Below are 21068 nucleotides of genomic sequence, written 5' to 3'. Positions count from 1 at the left end.
CAGTATTTGCCATATCAGATTACAACTGGCAGCATAAGATATATTTGAGGACTATCAACCCAATTCCGTACATGGTAGTAATCCACACTTAGTTTGAAGTGGTTTATTGCTAGCTTAACATTGAATGTTTCTAAGTTGAGGCACAACCTTCAGTTTGCAGCGGCTGGTGATAGGAAGGGCATCTAACTGTAGAAACCATGCCAAAGCCGACATTGGAACTCAGTGCAACCCTATGGCTTGTTGGTTCCTGTCGTTTCCTTTCCAACTCCAGTCAGCATGAAAACAGATATTAAATGATATGACTTGAAAACACGCACACGTTCCACCCTCTTAATAAAGAAGAGTATGCATAATGCCCAATAGTGACTCCGTAAGAAGACAGTATGGTCATTGTTGGCATGCCTTTAGCCATGGGTCCACTAGATTAGGGCTGGCCTGGGGCTAAAGAACAAACACATGCACAAACACACATTCACTTGTGGCCCCACAAGCATACACACTGACACACAGTCACTCCTATTTCTTTCTTCCTTTCTTTCTACCACTCTTTCTCTCTCTTGCCCCAACTCCTCCACTTGTCTTTGTATTTCACACTTTCCCACCAAATCTCTCCCTTTCCTCTCCCTCTCTCCTCCCCCTCTCTCTCTCCCTGTCTCTCTCCTCTCCCTCTCTCTCCCTCCTCTTCCTCTCTCTCTCCTCTTCCTCTTCCTCTTCCTCTCTCTCCTCTCTCCTCTCTCTCCTCTTCCTCTCTCTCCTCTTCCTCTCTCTCTCCTCTTCCTCTCTCTCTCCTCTTCCTCTCTCTCTCCTCTTCCTCTCTCTCTCCTCTTCCTCTCTCTCCTCTCCCTCTCTCTCTCCTCTCCCTCTCTCTCCTCTTCTTCTCTCTCTCCTCTTCTCTCTCTCCTCTCCCTTCTCTCTCCTCTTCCTCTCTCTCTCCTCTTCCTCTCTCTCCTCTTCCTCTCTCTCTCCTCTTCCTCTCTCTCTCCTCTTCCTCTCTCTCTCCTCTTCCTCTCTCTCTCCTCTTCCTCTCTCTCTCCTTCCTCTCTCTCTCTCTTCCTCCTCTCTCCTCTCCCTTCTCTCTCTCCTCTCCCTTCTCTCTCTCCTCTCTCTATCTCCCCTCTCCCTCTCCCTCTCTCTCCTTTCTCTATCTCCCCTCCTCCCCTCTCTCTCCTTTCTCTATCTCCCCTCTCCCTCCTCCTCTCCATCTCTCTCCTCTTCCTCTCTCTCCTCTTCCTCTCTCTCCTCTTCCTCTCCTCCTCTTCCTCTCTATCTCCTCTTCCTCTCTATCTCCTCTTCCTCTCTATCTCCTCTTCCTCTCTATCTCCTCTTCCTCTCTATCTCCTCTTCCTCTCTATCTCCTCTTCCTCTCTCTCTCCTCTTCCTCTCTATCTCCTCTTCCTCTCTATCTCCTCTTCCTCTCTATCTCCTCTTCCTCTCTATCTCCTCTTCCTCTCTATCTCCTCTTCCTCTCTATCTCCTCTTCCTCTCTATCTCCTCTTCCTCTCTCTCCTCTTTCTCTCGCCCCTCTCTCTCTCTACTCTCCCTCTCTCTCCCCTCTCTCCTCCCCTCCCCCTTTCTCCCTCTCCCCTCCCCTCCCCCTTTCTCCCCTCTCTCCTCCCCTCCCCCTTTCTCCCCTCTCTCCTCCCCTCCCCTTTCTCCCTCTCCCCACAGTTCCACCACCATCAGCCAACAAATACTCTTGTGTATGAATATTCTATATCCATGTATGTAGTGTGAGATTACACTCATGCATGCACCACATACAGGTACACACGCATGCACGCACGCACGCACGCACGCGGGCAGAGAAAGTCGTACAATTTGACAATGATAAAGACTCTCTTTAGGGTCTTTTTTTTTTTATAAATTGTCATTATCGGAAGAAAATCTATTTTATTTCTTGTTTTAAGTGCCATCACTGAATGGCTTGTTGTCTTGTTGAGAACCGAAGATTCCATTTATGTCAGCCTGCAGACATGATTAATTTTTTTCTTTTTTTTTTACTCTCTATTTATGAACAAAGAACCAAAATTGCAAAACCAACAGTCTGCCATCGCCACCACCATCATCATCATCATCATCATCATTGAAGGTGGCCAGCTAACGGAATCATAAGCACACCAGAAAAAATGCTTAGAGGCATTTCATTCTGACTCAGATCCTGCCAAGGTTGACTTTACCTTTCATCCTTTCGGGGTCGATAAAATAAGTCTCAGTTGAACACTGGGATCAGTGTAATTCATTTATCCTTGCCCCCAAAATTGCTGGCCTTGTGCCAAAATTTGAAACCATTACTACTACTACTACTACTACTATGACCAGTGTTGCTATTATCATTATTATTTAATTAAAAACAAGAGTTCTTTGTTAATTTACCATGTTATGTTTGCCTGAATCTTGAGAGTTCTACAAGCTTTACCTGTTCTGGTATTATAGGACTCTTGTTGTTAGTTCCAATGCAGGATCTGCAAACCTATGAACAAAGGCGTACCAAGTGCATGTGTGTGCGTGCATGTGTGTACACACACATATACTCTGTTGGATGTGCAACGTAAGCGCACATGTGCTAGAGATTGCTAGTGTATTGAGAGAAAAGCTAGGCATAAGAGGAATTAGATGCAGTATACAAGAGCGAAGATTGCACTAGTTGGTCAAAACACTGGAATCTGGTGCAGCTTGTCAGCTCTAGCCAAACTGCCCAACACATGCCAGCATAGGAAACATGTTAAATGATGTTGATCACACATACACACACACACACAGTCATCATCATGACCATCATTTAATGCTTGATTTCCATGCTGGCATAAGTCAGATGGTTTGACAGGAGCTGGGCAAAGCAGAGGATTATGTCAGACTCCACTGTTAGTTATGGCATGATTTCTATGGCTAGATACCTTTTAGGAAAGGTATCTAGCTCTCTTTACAGTGTTTACTGGGTGCTTTTTTTATGAGGTTACCAAATAACTTGCAAGACTCCTCAACTGAGGTAGGGAATAGTATTGAGGGAAGTGGCTTTGTGCCAGGTGATGAGAGGTTAGAGTATGACAGAGGGACAGAAATTGCTGTCTCTGGCAATGAGGGAGATACGGGGGCTACACCAGTTGGAAAATGAGAAAGAAGTAGCACAAGAGAGAGAGAGATGGTAAAGATGTACTCTTAAGTTACAAGGAGGTGTATATAAATGATGCAGTACAGAGGATTGGATCATGTGCATGGGCAGGTAAGTTCACAAGAATGTGAAAGGAATGTGGGAGATGGAGGGAGGGGAATGCAGTGAGTGGACATGTGTGGAGGGAAGGATGTGTGTGTGTATACACACACAGGCATTTTTTGTAACCCCAATTTTCAAAACCTCATGTTCACGAATTGTAAATGCAAAATGGAAAAATTGGTTACCATGGCAAAGAGTGTCACTCTTTGTCTGGCAGCACCTGTTACCTTGAGTGATCACTTGCAACTGCTTTGTGAATTTGAAGAAACTTTTCCTCGCCAATTAGATTTGATTGAAGAAGGCTTTATATCATCTGAAGTATTTAATGTGGATGAGACAGCCCTACTTTGGAAATGAATGCCTTCAAGGACTTTTATTGAGAAAGCAAATTCTTCAATACCAGGATTCAATGCTGCAAAAGATAGGATAACGTTGCTTCTGGCAGGAAATAGTGAAGGGGACTGCAAATTCAAGGCCATGCTTATTTATCGATCTGAAAACCCCTGTGCTTTAAAAGGAATTGGTAAGACGAAACTTCCTGTAATCTGGAAGCATAACAAGAGAGCTTCAATGACAGAAACTAAGTTTGAAGATTGGTTTTCTAATCACTTTGTTCCTGAAGTAGAAAAATATTGTAAGGATAAGAAAATCGTTTTCAAGATTCTTTTGATTATAGATAATACCCCCCAGTCATGCTGCATTTTTAAAGCATCACCATCAAAATATTAATGTTGTTCCTTTACCTCCCAATACAATTTCTTTATTGCAGCCATTGGGTCAAGGAGCTATTTTATTGTTTAAATCTTACTGTCTCCGTTTCACTTTTGAAAGACTCATCAAAGTGACTAATAAAGAAAATGGTCCTACGATTTCAGAATTTTGGAAGAGTTTCAACATCCTTGATGCAATAAAACTGATTAAGAAAGCATGGGATAAAATTGCTATAAAGATCAAGAAAGGAATTTGGAAAAATTTCTGCCCCAAATTAATTGACAATTTTGAAGGATTTGATCATTTTCATGAAGTTCTTCAAAAATAAACCGACAAGATCACAAACATTGCAAAGGAATTGAACTTGGAAATTTCAACTGATGATGTTAAAGAAGCTCTTTATGCTGACAGTGATGAAATCACAAGTGAAGAATTGCTAAAAATGGACAAATTTGAATGTGAAGAAGAAAATGAAGAATTGCCCGAAAGATGCTTCTCTGCAAAAAAGCTAAATGAAGCATTTCTTCACATTGAAAAAGCAGTTGAAATCTTTGAGCAGCAAGGTGTCAATTTTGAAAGAAGCTCCACTGTTGAGCTCTATCAAATAACTCCATCTGTTACAAACCTCTCTCTCTCTTAGTTTGTGTATGCTTTTTTTCTTTATTTGTGAAGAGGGAACATTTTAATGTTTCTTCCATTCTTTCTCTTTTTCTCATCATCATCATCGTTTAACATCCGTTTTCCATGCTAGCATGGGTTGGACAGTTCGACCAGGGTCTGGGAACCAGGAAGCTGTACCAGGCTCCAGTCTGATCTGGCGGTGTTTCAACAGCTGGATGCCCTTCCTAATGCCAACCACTCCATGAGTGTAGTGGGTGTTTTTTACGTGCCAGGGGAGGCTGGCAATGGCCACGATCGGTTGGTGCTTTTTACGTGCCACCGACACGGAAGCCAGTCAAGGTGGCGCTGGCATTGGCCACATACAGATGTATATATTTTTATGTGTACATGTGTGTGTATATGTTTTCCACCAGTGCCAAAATATACTGTCACCAAAAAAAGCTATCACCAACAAAGGTTGGTTCACTGTCCAGTCAGCCATGCCAAATTGTCAGCATCCAAACAGGTGCACTGTATTGTCTCTTTCCGGAGTTAAACCAGAAGTATGTTAAGGACGATACCTATAATACTCTCTGTTTTGTTGACTCTAAGTAACCAAAAGAATATAGCAGAACTGTTCTGTGGCCAGTTAACCATATACCTCCTCTACAGCAAGTTACCTGTTTCTGTCTCACTATAACCTTTCTCCATCTGACACAAGATCACCTCCTCCAATGTCACTTCCTCCCTCAAAGGATCTTTGTCTTGCAAAGTTACTTTGTCACCCTGCAAGTGCTGATGCCATGTAAAAAGCATCAAGTCCACACTCAGGCATCCAGCTGTAAAAACCATGCCAAAACTGACCTCACTTGTGCTTGTGCCACATAAAAAGTACTCAGTCCACTCTGCTGGGTGGTTGGTGTCAGGAAGGGCATCCAGCCATAAAATCCCTGCCAAAATAGACACAGAAGTCTGATGCAGGCTGTCAAACTGTCCAACCCATGCCAGCATGGAAGGCAGATGTTAAACGATGATGATGATGATGTTGATGAGAGTGGACAAGAGAATGTTTGTGCATGCTTATAATATATTCAGCAATAAAATAGGTGCAGAGTGTGGTACCTTTGTCTGCTGGATCTTCATGAGATAGAAAATGTAACTAAATTTCAGAAAATTTAACTAAAATTACTTTTTGACTGGGAAAAAGTAAGAATATCTATTTCCCCAAACCAACTTTGTTCTCTTTGATGTTACACAAAAAAACATTAGTAATAATAGGTATCTTTGTTCAAATTTCATAAGTTCTAACTTACAAGAGACCCTTCATAAAATCAGTTAGGGTTTTGTTGATTTAAGAAATTTCATTTTGATGTATGGTATGCTTTCAGAAGACATCAGAGGTGACATATATTTGCTACTATAGGTGTTGAACGTAATATTGGTAGAAGTACCACCAATTGGGTGATTTAATTAAATGGTGTGTGGTAATTAATTAAATTGATTAATGAGAGAAGGCAGTGATCACCAGATGATAATAAAAATATGTGGAATTAGTAAAGTTTAAATAGAAGCAGCATTTGAAAGTGAGACAACTTAGAATATCACCATTTGATATTGGAAGTAAAGGCTTTCAAATATAAGGGTTGGACAGCATGGAAGCTCAAATAGAAGTAACATTAAATATTACTTGATAGGCATTTCATTATTGGATGATAAGCAGCGTTTCATCTAATAATGTGCTGAAAGGTTAACCCTTTAGTGTTCACATTATTCTGCCAAAATTAATCCTTTTTTATCCACATTACCTCAAACTAATCAAGCATTATCTTGTAGCTATGAGATTTTGATGAGGTAGCTGTTGATTTTTAAAACGATATTGTAGGGCTGGTGTGAGAGACCAGATCTGGCCAGTTTGAACATAAAACAGGTAGAATACTTTTGGCCTGATTCGGCCGGTTTAAATGCTAAAGGGTTAAACATTATACAAGATTTATACAACGTATTTCTGGATCATGCATCTAAGGGAGATAATTTGCTTATTTGTCTCAAAACATTCTACAACAGAAAGACATGTAGCAGATATAACAGTGAAATTATAAATGTTATAATAATTAGACACATCTTGACATTTCTCTAGAACTGAAAGGGAAAATGCAAAAAATTAAATTAATATTCACAATTCATAAGTAAAAACCTATCTGCAAACTGTGGTCTATCTGTACCAATCTCTCTGTTCTTGAAGTTAGCAAATTAATCACTTGTTGTCTACAGAATATTGTGGATATAGTTAGGAAAACCAGCTATCCTAATTCTTAATTCTGAGTTAAACATTTATTTTGATTTATTGTTGTTGTTGTATTCTTCAGGTGGTATGCAGCGAAGTATTGTTGGAGTTGCAGGTGATAGTGCTGGTGGAAACATTGCTGCAGCTGTTTGTCATGAAGTCCCAGGAATAGCTTTTCAGGTAAACAATCATAATTGCAACTTGGCCTTTATTTTCTCCACCTCCATCCATTATTCTGATTACAGTGATCCCTCGCTACTTCGCGGTTCAACTATTGCGGATTCATGACTTCGTGGATTTTTAACAAGGGACGTCCAGTGATTCACAACCTAAAAAACGTCCTTCTTCTGCTAGCAAAGGGTGGTTTAAGTTTCAGAAACGCTTCGGCCTAAAAAGTGTTTCCCTGCATGGTGAGGCTGCTTTTGCTGACACGAGCGCTGCTGAAACATACATGAATGAAACTTTCAAGATTATCTCCGAAGGTGGATATAAACCCGAACAAGTTTTTGATATGGACGAGACTGGCTTGTTTTGGAAAAGTATGTCGTCGTGAACTTTCCTGTTCAAAGAGGAAGCAAAAGCCTCTGGCTTCGAAGCATACAAGGATTGTGTGACCCTCGTGATGTGTGGCAATGCTGCGGGATTTTTGTTAAAGCCAGGACTTATTTACAAGTCCTGCTGCTACTACTACGGTTGCACCTTCGGAAGAAGTGGAAGAGGTGTCCCAGGAAAGGGCACCGCCGTCAGCTTCATCATCATCATTTCTACTGCACAGCAAATTCATCACCATCATCATCCAAATTTTACTTCAACAATCTTGATTAAAAAACTTTTTTTTTAATCTAAAGTGTTATTGCTTAACAGTTGTCCTTGTTATTAATAGACTACTGTAATGGGTGGGTTGTTAACAGTACAGGGAGGGTTTTAAAAGTCCAAATACACATTAAATAAATATTGTAAATATGGTGTCCCTACTTCGCGAAAATTCGGTTATCACGGCTGGTCTTCGAACCAATCTACTGCGATAAACGAGGGATCACTGTATCCACTTGTAGTCAAGTGGATTTGTCATTTTATATATTGCTTTCATCATCACTGCCCTCACCGTTGTCACTGTCGTCATCTTTTAATGTTTACTTTTCCATATATGAGTCAAATGGAATCTGTTAAGACAGATTTTCTATTGCTGGATGCCTTTCCTATTACCAAACCTCATCTCTTTACAGGCAAGTTAATATTTCCCCACGATCAGATATGTTTTACACAGAAAACTGGATACAAATATATTATTAAGATGGTGATGATGATGATGATTGTTTACAACCATCAAGTGATATCAGGACAAACGTACACAGCCAAACACCATTTGAGCATAGCGGTTGCCAGTACCACCTGACTGACCCCCCAGGCCAGTGGCACGTAAAAGCACCCCACTACACTCTGAGTGGTTGGCATTAGGAGGGGCATCCAGCTGTAGAAACTGACAGATCAGATTGGAGCCTGATGCAGCCATCTGTTTCGCCAGTCCTCAGTCAAAATCGTCCAACCCATGCCAGCATGGAAAGCAGACGTTAAACGATGATGATATATATATATATGACAGTCTAAATATATATATGACAGTCTAAATGATTTCAGAAGAAAACTGGGTATAAGAGGCATCAGATGTTGTGTGCACTGGTTTAGTCATGTAATGTGTATGACTGAAGACAGCTGCAGAAGGAAGTGTCGAGTTTTACATGTGGAGGGCACCTATGGTATATATGCAGGAGCAATAAATACAAAGAACACACATGAAATAAGTTTGTTCAAATGCCCAGGGAGATATTTAGAGGAAGTAGATAGTTTCTCTTATCTAAGTGTTTTAATTAGCAGTAGAAGAGGATGTTAAAATAAGAACTTGTAACAAAAGGCTTCCCCAACAGAGTAAAAGTAGATTGTATGATGCTTGTGTATGAACAGCTATGCTACAGTGTAGTGAAATGTGGGCTGTAAATGAAGAGGACATGTGAAGGCTTGAAAGAAATGAAGCCAATATGCTCTGCTGGATGTGCAATGGCAGTGTGCATATATGACAAAGTGTAAATGTTTTGAGAGAAAAAGTGGGTGTAAGAGGCATTAAATATTATGTACAAGAGTGAAGACAGTGCTAGTATAGTCATGTGATGGTGCGTGTGGGTGAAGACGGTTGCATCAAGAAGTACCAATCTCTAAATGTGGAAGGAACAAAGCTACCACCCTCAATATTACTTGCCTTCTCAGGTGAGATTTTTATTCTGTAAGTTATGTGGTGACCTTACCAGTGCTAGTGCCTCATAAAAAGCACCCAGTCCATCCTGTAAAGTGGTTGGCATTAGGGAGAACATCCAGCTTTAAAAACCATGCCAATGTAGACCTCGCTGATGCTGGTACCACATAAAAAGCACCCAATCTACTCTGTATAGCAGTTGGCATTAGGAAGGGCATCCAGCTGTAAAAAAAAACATGCTAAAACAGTCCTCAGGCTTACCAGTTCCTGTCAAATGTACCCATTGCTAGTGGGGTGCACAAGAAATTACTGCTCCCTAACTATTCAATGGTCACCCTCAGATTTACACTTATTTTGAAACTCCACTTTAGTTTTATTGCAAATTAGTGCCCAACCAGAATATTCTGAAACATCCCTGCAAGCATCAAAGTCTGACCACAGGCCTTCTATCAAACCATCCAACCCATGCTAGCATGAAAGATGGACATTAAAATGATGATGATATATGTAAGGCTGGCTTCTTTCTGTTCCTGTCTACCAAATCAATTCACAAGGCTTTGGTCAACCCTGGACTATAGTTGAAGACACCTGCCCAAGGTGCTAAGCAGTGGGACTGAATCTGCAATTACATGGTTAGGAAGCAAATTTCTTGAACACATGTACCTGTATTGGACATTCTTATTTTGCTCTGCTTTGGATCAGTTCTGATTGAGCAAATTTATGATAAGGTCCATTCCAGACATGGACATACCATCTTTATCTAAGAATAATAATATTCTTTCCTTACGATGATAGGGATGCAGTATGAAGGGGTTTTTGGCTACTTTTTCTAGCACATCAAGTGACCACTTGGAGGCCCTCCATCCTTATTGGCTTCATAGAGTGAGATGTATTTAAGCGCCTGAGTGTTGATGAGATATTGTGATGTTGGTTTGATGTCCATCTTCCATGATGTCATGGATTAGTCAGTTTGATGAGTTCTGATGAGCCAGTGGATAAATGTGAACATAAAATCAAATTTTGTCAAGAAGATATTTGACATTGTATCAGATCAAACTTTTAAAATCAACTTAAAATGGCATATAAACAATCAACTGCTGAAATATTTTAGGATGTTCTGTATTATAAATATTTATATATCATCTTGCATCATTTGTATTATTTTTTTTTCTTTTCTGCACAAACAGGTGTTAATATATCCATTGATAGATTTGACTTGCAAAAATGAATCGCACAAAACATTTGCAAATGGACCCGTTATAAGTCAAAAAGATATGAAGTTGTAAGTAGTTTTTGGTGATGTTTCTTTTTTCCTTCACTTGAGTTTGCTATCATTTTAATGATTGTGGTATGCTTGCTTAGTCCAAAACCATGTACTAAATATACTAAATCCAGTGTTGTTTTATCTGAAAATATAAATCTTCGTAAATCAACTTATGGTCACCTAAGATATCAAGAATTATGTGTGTAAATTATAACGATATTCATAGTTTTTCTATTAAACATCAAATGTGAAACTAAAAGAAGCTAATTCTGCAATTCTGTCTTTCATGGCAATCAGAAAATATTGGTTTAACCCTTTAACATTTAAACCAGCCATAAGCAGCCCAAATATTCTGTTTAATGTTCAAACTGGCCAGATCTGGTCTCTCACACCTATCTACAATGTCATTTTAAAAATTAACAATCCCATCATCAAAATTTCAAAGCTATGAGATAAAGCATTATTTAAAACCTTGTGAATAATTTAGTATTACATTTGAGAGAGTAATCTGAAAGCTAAAGGATTAAATCCATTTATAACACATTTTGATAATGATATCCTTAATAAATGTTGTGTAATATTGATTTTGTGAAGGCGCATGGCTCAGTGGTTAGAGTGTCGAGCTTACGATCATGAGGTTGTGAGCTTGAATCCCGGACTGGGCTGCATGTTGTGTTCTTGAGCAAGACACTTTATTTCACATTGCTCCAGTTCACTCAGCTGTAGAAATGAGTTGCGACGTCACAGGTGCCAAGCTGTATCAGCCTTTGCCTTTCCCTTGGATAACATCAGTGGCATGGAGAGGGGAGGCCGGTATGCATGGGCAACTGCTGGTCTTCCATAAACAACCTTGCCTGGACTTGTGCCTGGGAGGGTAACTTTCTAGGTGCAATCCCATGGTCAGTGTTGTGACCGAAGGGGGGTCTCAGAATATTGATTTTACAACAATTATTTTTCTTGGTTACAATAATTTATTTTTCTTCGTTGTTGCATCCTCTTTTCTCTATGAAGCATTAATTATAAAGCTAAACAAGCTAGCTATGTATTTCACGACAATCAAATTTTATATTAAAATCCTTCATAAGTAATGTGGAATATTGGTTTCACAGTGGTTATTTTTGTTGGCACAAATGTGCACCCATTTAAAAAATATTTTTAGATTATAACCCTAATCCTATCTTGTTGATTATTGATTCAATACATACAATTTCTGATTTCACAAAGGAAATTCAGCCTTTGTTAGGTCATATAAATCCGATGGATTATCAGAAATTTGATTATAACATTGTAGGAAATGTTAGATTTTAGCTGTGTGTCATCTTATGAATTTTGCTGATGTAGTGTTGTGATAATAATGAATTGTTTGATAATAATGAATGAGGGTTTATTTGTATTAGGTGTATAGTGGTTGTAGTTGCTGCCAACTGCTTGACTAGATAACTTGTAACCAAATTGTAGGTTGTTTTTTATTCATATAGAACAGTAGTAATCAGAGTTAGTACTACATTTTTGTTCCTAATTCTCCCTTTGGTTGGAACATTATTTCTGTACATCAAACTTTCATCATTCAAAGATGGTCATAAAAGTTAGACTATTCTGTCTTCTTCTCTGACATAGACATTCATTGCTATTTTATCTCATGAGGTCATATCTTTTTTCAAGGGTAAATTTAATTCTTTCATGACCATATTTCTTTTGAAATATACTGCCTTGATGTCAATTAATCTTGAAAGTAATGAAAAATTTAGTAAAATAACTTTCATTGTTAAACTAATTTTTCTCCACTCTCAGTTTAAAGTATGTGTATTAGAAAATACCTTTAGGGAAAGAAGGTGGATTTGCGCTATTGATACAACCAATGATCTCTACCTGGTTAACAGATTTCAAATGGACCTTAAGAATTTGAGTGTCATATTTCAAAACTGCATAGACATTCTACTAAAAGGGATCAAAAGAGTCGGGGCATATCAAAATAATATCCTCATCTATGCTAGTTGTGAAGCAAAATTGATGAGCAGAGAAAATATGGTAGTTGCAAAGCTAACCAAGGCACAGTTCTCCATTAACAAAGAAAAGTCATTCTCCAAAAGAAATTTGAATTTCCTGAGAATAGACATATCTGAAGAGGGTATTTCTCCATCTCAGGAATTGGTACCAAAACTAAAGGACACACAAGTACCAGAATCAAAGAAAAATTATGATAAAATATTGGGTCTGATAAATTACTACTGAAGATTTGTCCTGGCGTATGCTGTAGAAGTAGAACTTCTCTTAGCTAAATTTAAATAATCTAGGCAGGGTAAAGAGCAAGATAAGGCCTTCCATAAGCTTATCACTCATCTTTCGGAGGCTCCAGTTTTGCAACCATACTCAATGGAAAAGATGAGCACTCTCACTGTAGATGCGTTCTTGATTGTAGTAGCTGGGGGTGTTATCCCAGGAAGGACACCCAGTAGCATCCATAAGACACACCTTTGGCCAAGCACAACGAAATTGGTCAAACATAGAGAGGCTTATTCAGTGGTATGGTGCATAGACTGCAGCATTTCCTTCTAGGAAAGCAATTTTATTTGGAAATGGATCACCAGCCTTTCAAAACCCTGTTCGCAAAGGATTTAGATGTATCTTAATATGCTTTGTAAAAAATAGCCAAATGGAGTTTGATTCTATCACAGTACGGTTTTATTGTTAAGCATGTTCCAGGTAAAAATATTCCACTCATCAATGCTCTCTCTCTCTCATTTGAGGTATAATGAGACTAATGATGGTGATATCATTTTTTTTTTGCTTCACATTTAGACAAATGTGACAGTGTATGGCAGGACATTGATCCTGTAATGAAGGAAGGCATCCAAAAACAACTAGCTGCAAATGCATTATATAACAAAATAAAGGAAAGAATTTTACTGCAAAATTGGAGATTGGTCTTGAATCTGGAACGTGCATTTGCTAAAGAGAAAGATTTTCTAACATGTGAAAATGGCTTAAATAAATCATAAAAATAGTCCGTTTATTCCAGCCCCTTATAGAGCCACAGTATTAGCTAAAATTCACAACACACTCATGGGCATTCAACAAACAAACAAGGCATGACTCTGTGTTTGGAGACCTGGGTTGACTCACTTGGTGGAGAGTTTTGTCAAATCTTGTGATAGTTGCCTGAGAGTTAGGCCAAATTTAGTAAAGGCAAATGATCCATGGCCTATTTCTGGACCCTGGGAATGTGTGCATATGGATTGGGCATATGTTCCAAACATCAGTAATATACTTGTAATTGTAGATACCTACTCAACATGGATTGAGGCATTCTTGTGTCCTGATTGCTCGACTGGTGGTAAAAAGCAAGCTGCTTGAGGTCTCTGTTCGTTTTGGTGTACCTACAGCTTTAGTATCAGACAACAGGCCTAAATTTGTTGTGTTAAAGAATATGTTGTCATTAATGGGTTGCAGAAAAATTGAGATACCTATTTACAGTCCAGCATCTAATGGCACCACTGAAAGGGCTGTACAAACTCTGAAAGCTGCACTGAATCATTTTGATCTAAAGATAGGGAATTTCAGCAACTATTTGAACAAAATTCTGTTTAACCATCAGAGTGCCTTGGGTGGTTGTAAATTATCGCTGGCCGAAAAGTTAATGGAAAAAAAACCATTGAGGGTTGCTGTAAACCCATTCTTTGAAATAGGTGAGGATGTAATACACAAAACCATGTTTGACAAGATTGCATCCAAGACAAAATGTGTGATACGTGCCGGAAAGAATACTGCATGGATTAAGAAGTAGGGTTGCCTGCTGCTGTTAGTGGCAGTTGAGTGACTGGCCCCGCTGAACACATGGGAACCAGAATTGAACACAATGGTTCGTGCTGGGTCTGCAAGGATGCCTAACAGTGACGGTGTGACCATATTAAGTCCCCAGGCTAGAGTTATAGAAGCAGTGGAGTAGTTTATTATTGACAATGCTAGCCATCAAAGATTAAACACAAAAATTTCATCAAGTTTCTAACTGAGGTGAAATGGAAGAATTGCGGCAGGATGTAAAAAGCCGAAACGTTTCGAGGAGGGAAAATGTGATAGCTGTGTTGCTGATTTTGGTATCTTGATATATATCTAGAACTCTCAAAGGAAGTCTTGTGCAACCACATAGAAATCATGAGATGAGAGATGAATGAGCTGATAGCCATAAAAGGGGTGATGCCACTATGCACAGGGGGAGGAACTGTACAGCGTGGCACTTGGAAGTGAGTTGTGTAGCTTGCCGTTACGAACATTCAACATATTTTCTTAAGTGTGAAACACAACACTTAGTAATCTTTCTCTCTCGCTTGCTTTCTCCCTCTTCCCTCTCTCTTTCAGCTAAATTTTTATTGCTTTTTATTACAAATATAACACATCTGTATATGATACATATATTAATATAAAACTACATTAAAATACAAATCCAAAACCAAAGAAAACCTAAAGAATAAAAAGAGAAACAACAGCTTCCAATGTTGGTGCTGATTCAAGCTTCCTCATTGTAAAATGAGTGAAAAAGAAATCTTGCCCCTAGACCAGTGGGTTCTGTTACTCCTGTCTAGAGGATGTTGAGATTGCTTACTAATTGAAGAAATTTTAATTAAAAAATGAAACAAGTTTATTTTTACAACTGTTTAAAATTTCTTCTGTTGTTATTCTTCTAAATTTTCATCTAAACCAGTTTAGCTGAAGTTAAATAACTGAATCTCCAGAAAGATATTTCACACCTTGTTATTCTTTTAATTCATCATGCCACCAGTTTTTATTAGTTAAAATTCTATATATCTCTGTCATCTTAGATGTTTTCATTCTATGCTTCTAATGAAGGTACACCCTGAAATACCTTTTTCACCATCCTATCTCCCTCCCACCAATTAGGGTAGCCATGTATCTCCTCTATTGCAAGACACCTGTTTTTGTCCCTCTATCATGATGTAACTTCTCATCACCTGGCACAAAGCCACCTCCCTCAATACTGTTCCCCACTCAGTTCAGCAGAGTCTTGTGTTGTTATTTACTTGGTAACCCTGCCCATGTTAATGCCACATAAAAAGTGCCCAGTCCACTCTGTAAAATTATTGGTGTTAGGAAGGGCATCCATTCATTCGTACCAATTTTTGGTATGAGCTGATACCAAACGAGTTGGACAGAAATGGTAATTGAGGAGAACGAGGTGGTAATAACAATGATCAGTAGAAAAATTCTAAGATAATAATCTCTTGGAAGTTGCCTTAGTAGAAAGGGACTTACAAAAACCTTGGGGGAAAAGCAAAGAAAGCATATACTTAAAATTTTAGTGAAAGGGAGACAACTACACATATCGTGCATTCATACGAATATACACATACATTTCACTCCTTTTATAACTTCTGGAAGTAACTAAATTTTAGGGTTAAAATGACTGAGAAATACTTCCATAGTTTTATTTTATTATTCACTATGTTAATAAACAGTTGAGCGAACTATTTGCGTGTGTGTGTGTGTAGAAATTCTGTCTCTTAGATACAGTGACACATATTTTTATTGAAAATAAGGTTATAATGACCCATTTCTTTTTTGTGAAAAATGTACCAACTTATTGCCTACTTCGGTTTCATGCATTTCATTCTGCATCCCTTTTTACCAATATAAAATGTATTTGGGGTAACCTTTGTTTTCGCTTTATCCTTCAAGACCCCCCCCCCCAATAACTTGTGAATTCATTAACCAAAAAAAGAATCACTGAAAAAATGCTATTGACTATTCATTTTTTTTTTTCCTTTTAAATGTTAAATTTTTGGATATTAAAAAAAATATCTTTTTCAAATACTTGTAATATAGCAATATAGGAATTGTGTTGTCATTTTCAGTTAAATAATTGATTTATAATATTATATTTAATTACTATGATGATTATTTAAATGAAATGACAGTTTTTACCGTTACATTCTTTTACTGCCAAAATTGTAATTTTTTTTCTTTAACCTTATTTCCTGTTATTGGGTGGGGTGGGGTGGGGGCTGTGTGGTAAGAAGTTTGTTTCATAGCCATATCGTTCCGAGTTCAGTCCCACTGTGTGATGCCTTGAACAAATGTCTTCTACTATAGCCAAGGGTTGACCAAAGCCTCATGAGTGGATTTGGTAGATGAAAACTGAAAGAAGCCCATTGTGGGTGGTGTGTGTGTGTATATATATATATATATACATACATACATGGTCCTTCCCATGCCAGCATGGAGAGTGGACATTAAATGATGATAATGATGTATGTACAGGGGTTGGACAAAATAATGGAAACACCTTAAAATTTCAAACAAATTTATTTTACTATGGGGTAGGACCACCTTTGGCTGTAATTACAGCTTGAATTATATGAGGTATGGATTCATACAAAGTTTGAATTGTTTCCATAGGAATTTTTGTCCATTCTTCAGCTAAAAACATTCTCCAGTTCTTACAGTGATGATGGTGGAGGATATTGACTCCTTACTTGTTTTTCTAAATTGCACCATAAATGTTCAATAATATTGACATCTGGGGACTGTAGTGACCAGACAAGATGTTCGACTTCACTAGAATGTTCCTCGTGCCATTCAGTAACAACTTTTACTATGTGAATTGGTGCATTATCATCCTGAAAAATTGTGTTTCTCTCTGGAAACAATTCTGCAATCATAGGATAAATTTGATCTGATAAAAAGCTTAAATAGTCTTGACTATTAAGTCCCTATCTGAAAGTTTGGGTTTTCTTCTGGAGTTTTGTTTTGACAAGGAGGTTTTTTCCTCTTTCTCAAAGGCTGTCGTTATTTTCGAGACAGTACTACTTGATACACCAAGCATTTTGGCTGTTTTCGTTACGCTAGCGCCTGCCTTACGGGCACCAACAATTTGACCTCTTTGAAAGTCCGATAGATCTGTCATTTTAATGAATTTTAATTACCTTTTTCTTGTGATATCTGAAAAGAAACAGCAACTTTAGCAAAACATATTAAGCAACAGTAATTATAAATCAAAGAACAAAAACAAACAAGTGTTGGACATTTACTGTTGACATCCAAGTGATGTGCATTTACTCTTGGCGTCCAAGTGACGAGCATTTACTCTTGGCGTCCAAGTGATGGATGTTAACAGTAAGTGTCCTTGGGGAGAAACCTTGCCATATCAGATTGGAGCCTGGTGCAGCCTACTTGCTTGCCAGTCTTCAGTCAAACTGTCCAACCCATGCCAGCATGAAAGGCAGATGTTAAGTGTCGATGGTGGTGTGTGTGTATATGTATTCAAATATCAGTTAAAAGCAGTTGGAGGATATAAACAATATTGAACACACATATACAAGGTATGTGTTTTGCCAGTTTGTGGGTAGTGTGCTTATATGTGCAAGAGAATATATTCTCTTACATCTATAAGCATGACCTATTCATGAGCTAGCAAAACACATACTGTGTGCATGTATATTCAATACTGTGTGTGTGTCATAGATCGCTAGCCACTACATATTCTTTATTTTCTCTCGTTTCTTTCTGTGTTCCTTTCTGTGGAAGAGCATAGGCTCGAAACATTAGACTTTTTCACTTCCCGGGTGTTATACTAATACATCTGATCTGTTGTCTACACCACCTGTCTTCGTCTCTTGTTTTTTTGTGAATTCTCCCTATATATATATATATATATATATATATATATATAATATATATATATATATTATATATAAATTTACAAACTTTTGCAGAGTTTCATCACCGTCATTTAACGTCTGCTTTCCATGCTGGCATAGGTTAGATGGTTTGACTGAGGACTGGCAAGCCAGGAGGCAGCACCAGACACCAATCTGATCTGGCAAGGTTTCTACTGCTGGATGCCCTTCCTTATGCCAACCACTCAAAGAGTGTGATGGGTGCTTTTTACGTGTCACTGGCATTGGTCATGCTTGAATGGTGCTTGTTATGTGCCAGTCAGGTGGCACTATCATCAGCCACAACAACGATTTCACTCGGTTCGACAGATCTTCACAAGCATGGCACATTGCCCAATGATTGAAGGGTGCTTTTAAATGGGCCAAGTATGCGACACTGGTATTGGTCATGACTACAATCCCATTTGGCTTGCCAGGTCTTCTTAATCACAGCATATCTCCAAAGGTCTTGGTTGCTTGTCATTGCTTCTGTGAGGTCCAATTTTTGAAGATCTTGCTTCACCACCTCATACCATGTCTTCCTGGGTCTACCTCTTCCACAGTTTCCCTCCACTATTCCAGTGCAACACTTCTTCACACAGCTGTCCTCATCCATTCGCAACACTTGACCATACCAGCAGACATTTCTTTTGCATACAACAGCTGATGCTTCTTATGGCCAACTTTTCTCTTGGGGCTCTTTCACTCTGTCATTGTAAATACAATGACATTACACATCCAGCAGAGCATACTAGCTTCATTTCTTTCAAGCCTATGCTTGTCCTCAGCAGTCACAGCCCATGTTTCACTGGCGTGTAGCATGGCTATTCTCTCACACAGGCATCTTACAGTCTATCTTTCACTCTGAGTGAGAGGTCTTTTGTTAGCAGCAGAGGCAGGAGGTCTCTGAACTTTGCCCAGGCTATTCTTATTCTACCATCTACGCTCTCATGTATCAAATTTTACTTGCAATGCATTAGCAGGTCTGAAGCTATTGTAGAAGATACTTGTCAAAAATGTCATACAGTGCAATTGAAACCAAACTTCTAAACAACATAGTCCTGCTTGTATCTTGGGTCTGAATATAATTATAATTCCCAAATTATCTGTAGATGTTGCATTGAAATAGTTGTTTTAGTGGAGAGCAGCTGTCTTCCCAATTCTCTTTCAATTCAACCTTTTAGCATTCAGATAACTCTGTCAAATATAATGCCTATTCATTTATGTTGTTTTTAAAATAGTTATGCATTATCTTATAGCTTCAAGGTTTTGATATGATTGTTTAAGGGCGGCAAGCTGGCAGAATCATTAGCATGCCAGGCAAAATGCTTAACAGTATTTCATCTGCTGTTACTTCAAATTCTGCCAAAGTCGACTTTGCCTTTCATCCTTTCGGGGTCGATTAAATAAGTACCAGTTAAGCACTGGGGGTCGATGTACTCGACTTAATCCCTTTGTCTGTCCTTATTTGTCCCCTCTATGTTTAGCCTCCTGTGGGCAATAAAGAAATAAATATGATAATTTATTTTTACAATAACATTTTATGGTAGATGTGTGAGTCCGGATCTGGCTGGTTTGAAACATAATAGGTAGAATATTTGGGCTAGATATCATCAGCATCATTTAGTGTCTGTTTTCCATGCTGGCATGAGTTAAGCAGTTTGACTGAAGATGGTAAGCTGGGTAGCTGCACCAGGCTCCAGTCTGTTTTGGCTTCGTTTCTATGGCTAGATGCCCTTCTTAATGGCAACCACTCCAAAATTGTAATGGGTGCCTTTTATGTGTCGCCAGCACAGGTGCCATTCACACATCACCAGCACTGGTCACAGTGAGTTTAAATGCTAAAGGGTTAAAGGTGAAACCACTTGCATTAATAGTGTGTTTAGTAAAGCAAGCATATCGAGAATTTCTTAATTCCTCATTTTTTTTTATGAAAAAAAAATATATAGCATGTGTTCCTCTTTGAAGAAACCAACATGAAATGTTCCTATGAAATTTATATTTCTTTTTTTTTTTGTTTTTAGTTTCATTGACAATTTTCTCAACAAGGACGAAGAAAAGATGAATGCTAGAGGCTCACCAATTTACAGGAAATCCTTTCAAGATATTCCTCCAGCCTTGTTTATTGTTGCTGAAATTGATCCACTTAAAGATGATTCACATGGTAAATTAATTTTTATGTCCTTCTCTCTCACACATATAATTTCTTCAACCCTTGTAGGTTACTGGTTAATTTTAGTAAAATTTTTTTAACCACTATTACTCGTTAATCAAGTTTGTTGATGAAAAACAAACTTCTATATTTACACACTATTTCACAATAGAATAGATTGATTCAAAAGTAATTTCAGAAAAAGAAGAAATAAAGACAAAGACAGTGACTTCTACTAGTAAATTGGAAGACTCAGTTGAGCATCAGACTAAATGTGTTGGACCATTCTCATGAAAGTTAAACCAAAACACGTTTTCTGAAATTTTTAGAATGGCCAAAAATATCACTACATATCTGTAAGGGGTATTTTGAAAAGGTTCATATTTCAACCAGATATTGGGACAATTTCTTAGGTGTACACTACTTAAAAGATACAGAAAGTATTTGTACGTCTGACCTATGCATGGACATTAAAATAATGGTGGCATCTCTGTGGCCAGGAAAAGAAGGTTCTTCCTGACTGGGTACTTACTTATTCTCTTGGTTTCTTTTGCCAAACCACCAAGTTACAGGGGCAAACCAACTCCGGTAGCTGGGTGGTGTTGGCAAACCTGCACACACAAACAAACAATGGGCTTCTTTCAGTTTCCATCTACCAAATCCACTCACAAGGCATTGGTTGGCCCAGAGCTATAGTAGAAGGCACTTGCTCAAAATACTACACAGTGAGACTGAACCCAGAACCATATGGTTGGGAAGCAAACTGCTTACTGTGCACGCACGCACGCGCACGCACACACACACACACACACGTGTGTGTGTGTGTGTGAGTACTTATATGGTATACTTAGAACTTAGCTTTCACTCAGTGATGAGTGAAACTTATTACATATTTAGTTTATTTGTGTGTGATTTTCATTTGTCTCTC

At 38.4% G+C, this 21068-nt stretch overlaps 1 protein-coding gene across 1 annotated transcript in view; it reads left to right on the top strand.

Annotated features, from left to right (window-relative positions):
• LOC115222577 (AB hydrolase superfamily protein C1039.03) overlaps nucleotides 1-21068 on the top strand; it is an 83001-nt gene that overhangs the window by 54463 nt on the left and 7470 nt on the right. The window contains exons 4-6 of the mRNA XM_029792855.2: nucleotides 6889-6986; nucleotides 10242-10336; nucleotides 20013-20152. Coding sequence (XP_029648715.1) covers nucleotides 6889-6986; nucleotides 10242-10336; nucleotides 20013-20152 — 333 coding nt within the window. The remainder of the gene's footprint in view (nucleotides 1-6888; nucleotides 6987-10241; nucleotides 10337-20012; nucleotides 20153-21068) is intronic.

The sequence above is a fragment of the Octopus sinensis genome, linkage group LG20 (genome assembly GCF_006345805.1).
Source record: "Octopus sinensis linkage group LG20, ASM634580v1, whole genome shotgun sequence".
In the NCBI taxonomy this organism is placed as follows: Eukaryota; Metazoa; Mollusca; class Cephalopoda; order Octopoda; family Octopodidae; genus Octopus; species Octopus sinensis.
The sequence above is the reverse complement of the archived record's forward strand: the minus strand, read 5'-3'. Positions and strand labels throughout refer to the sequence as shown.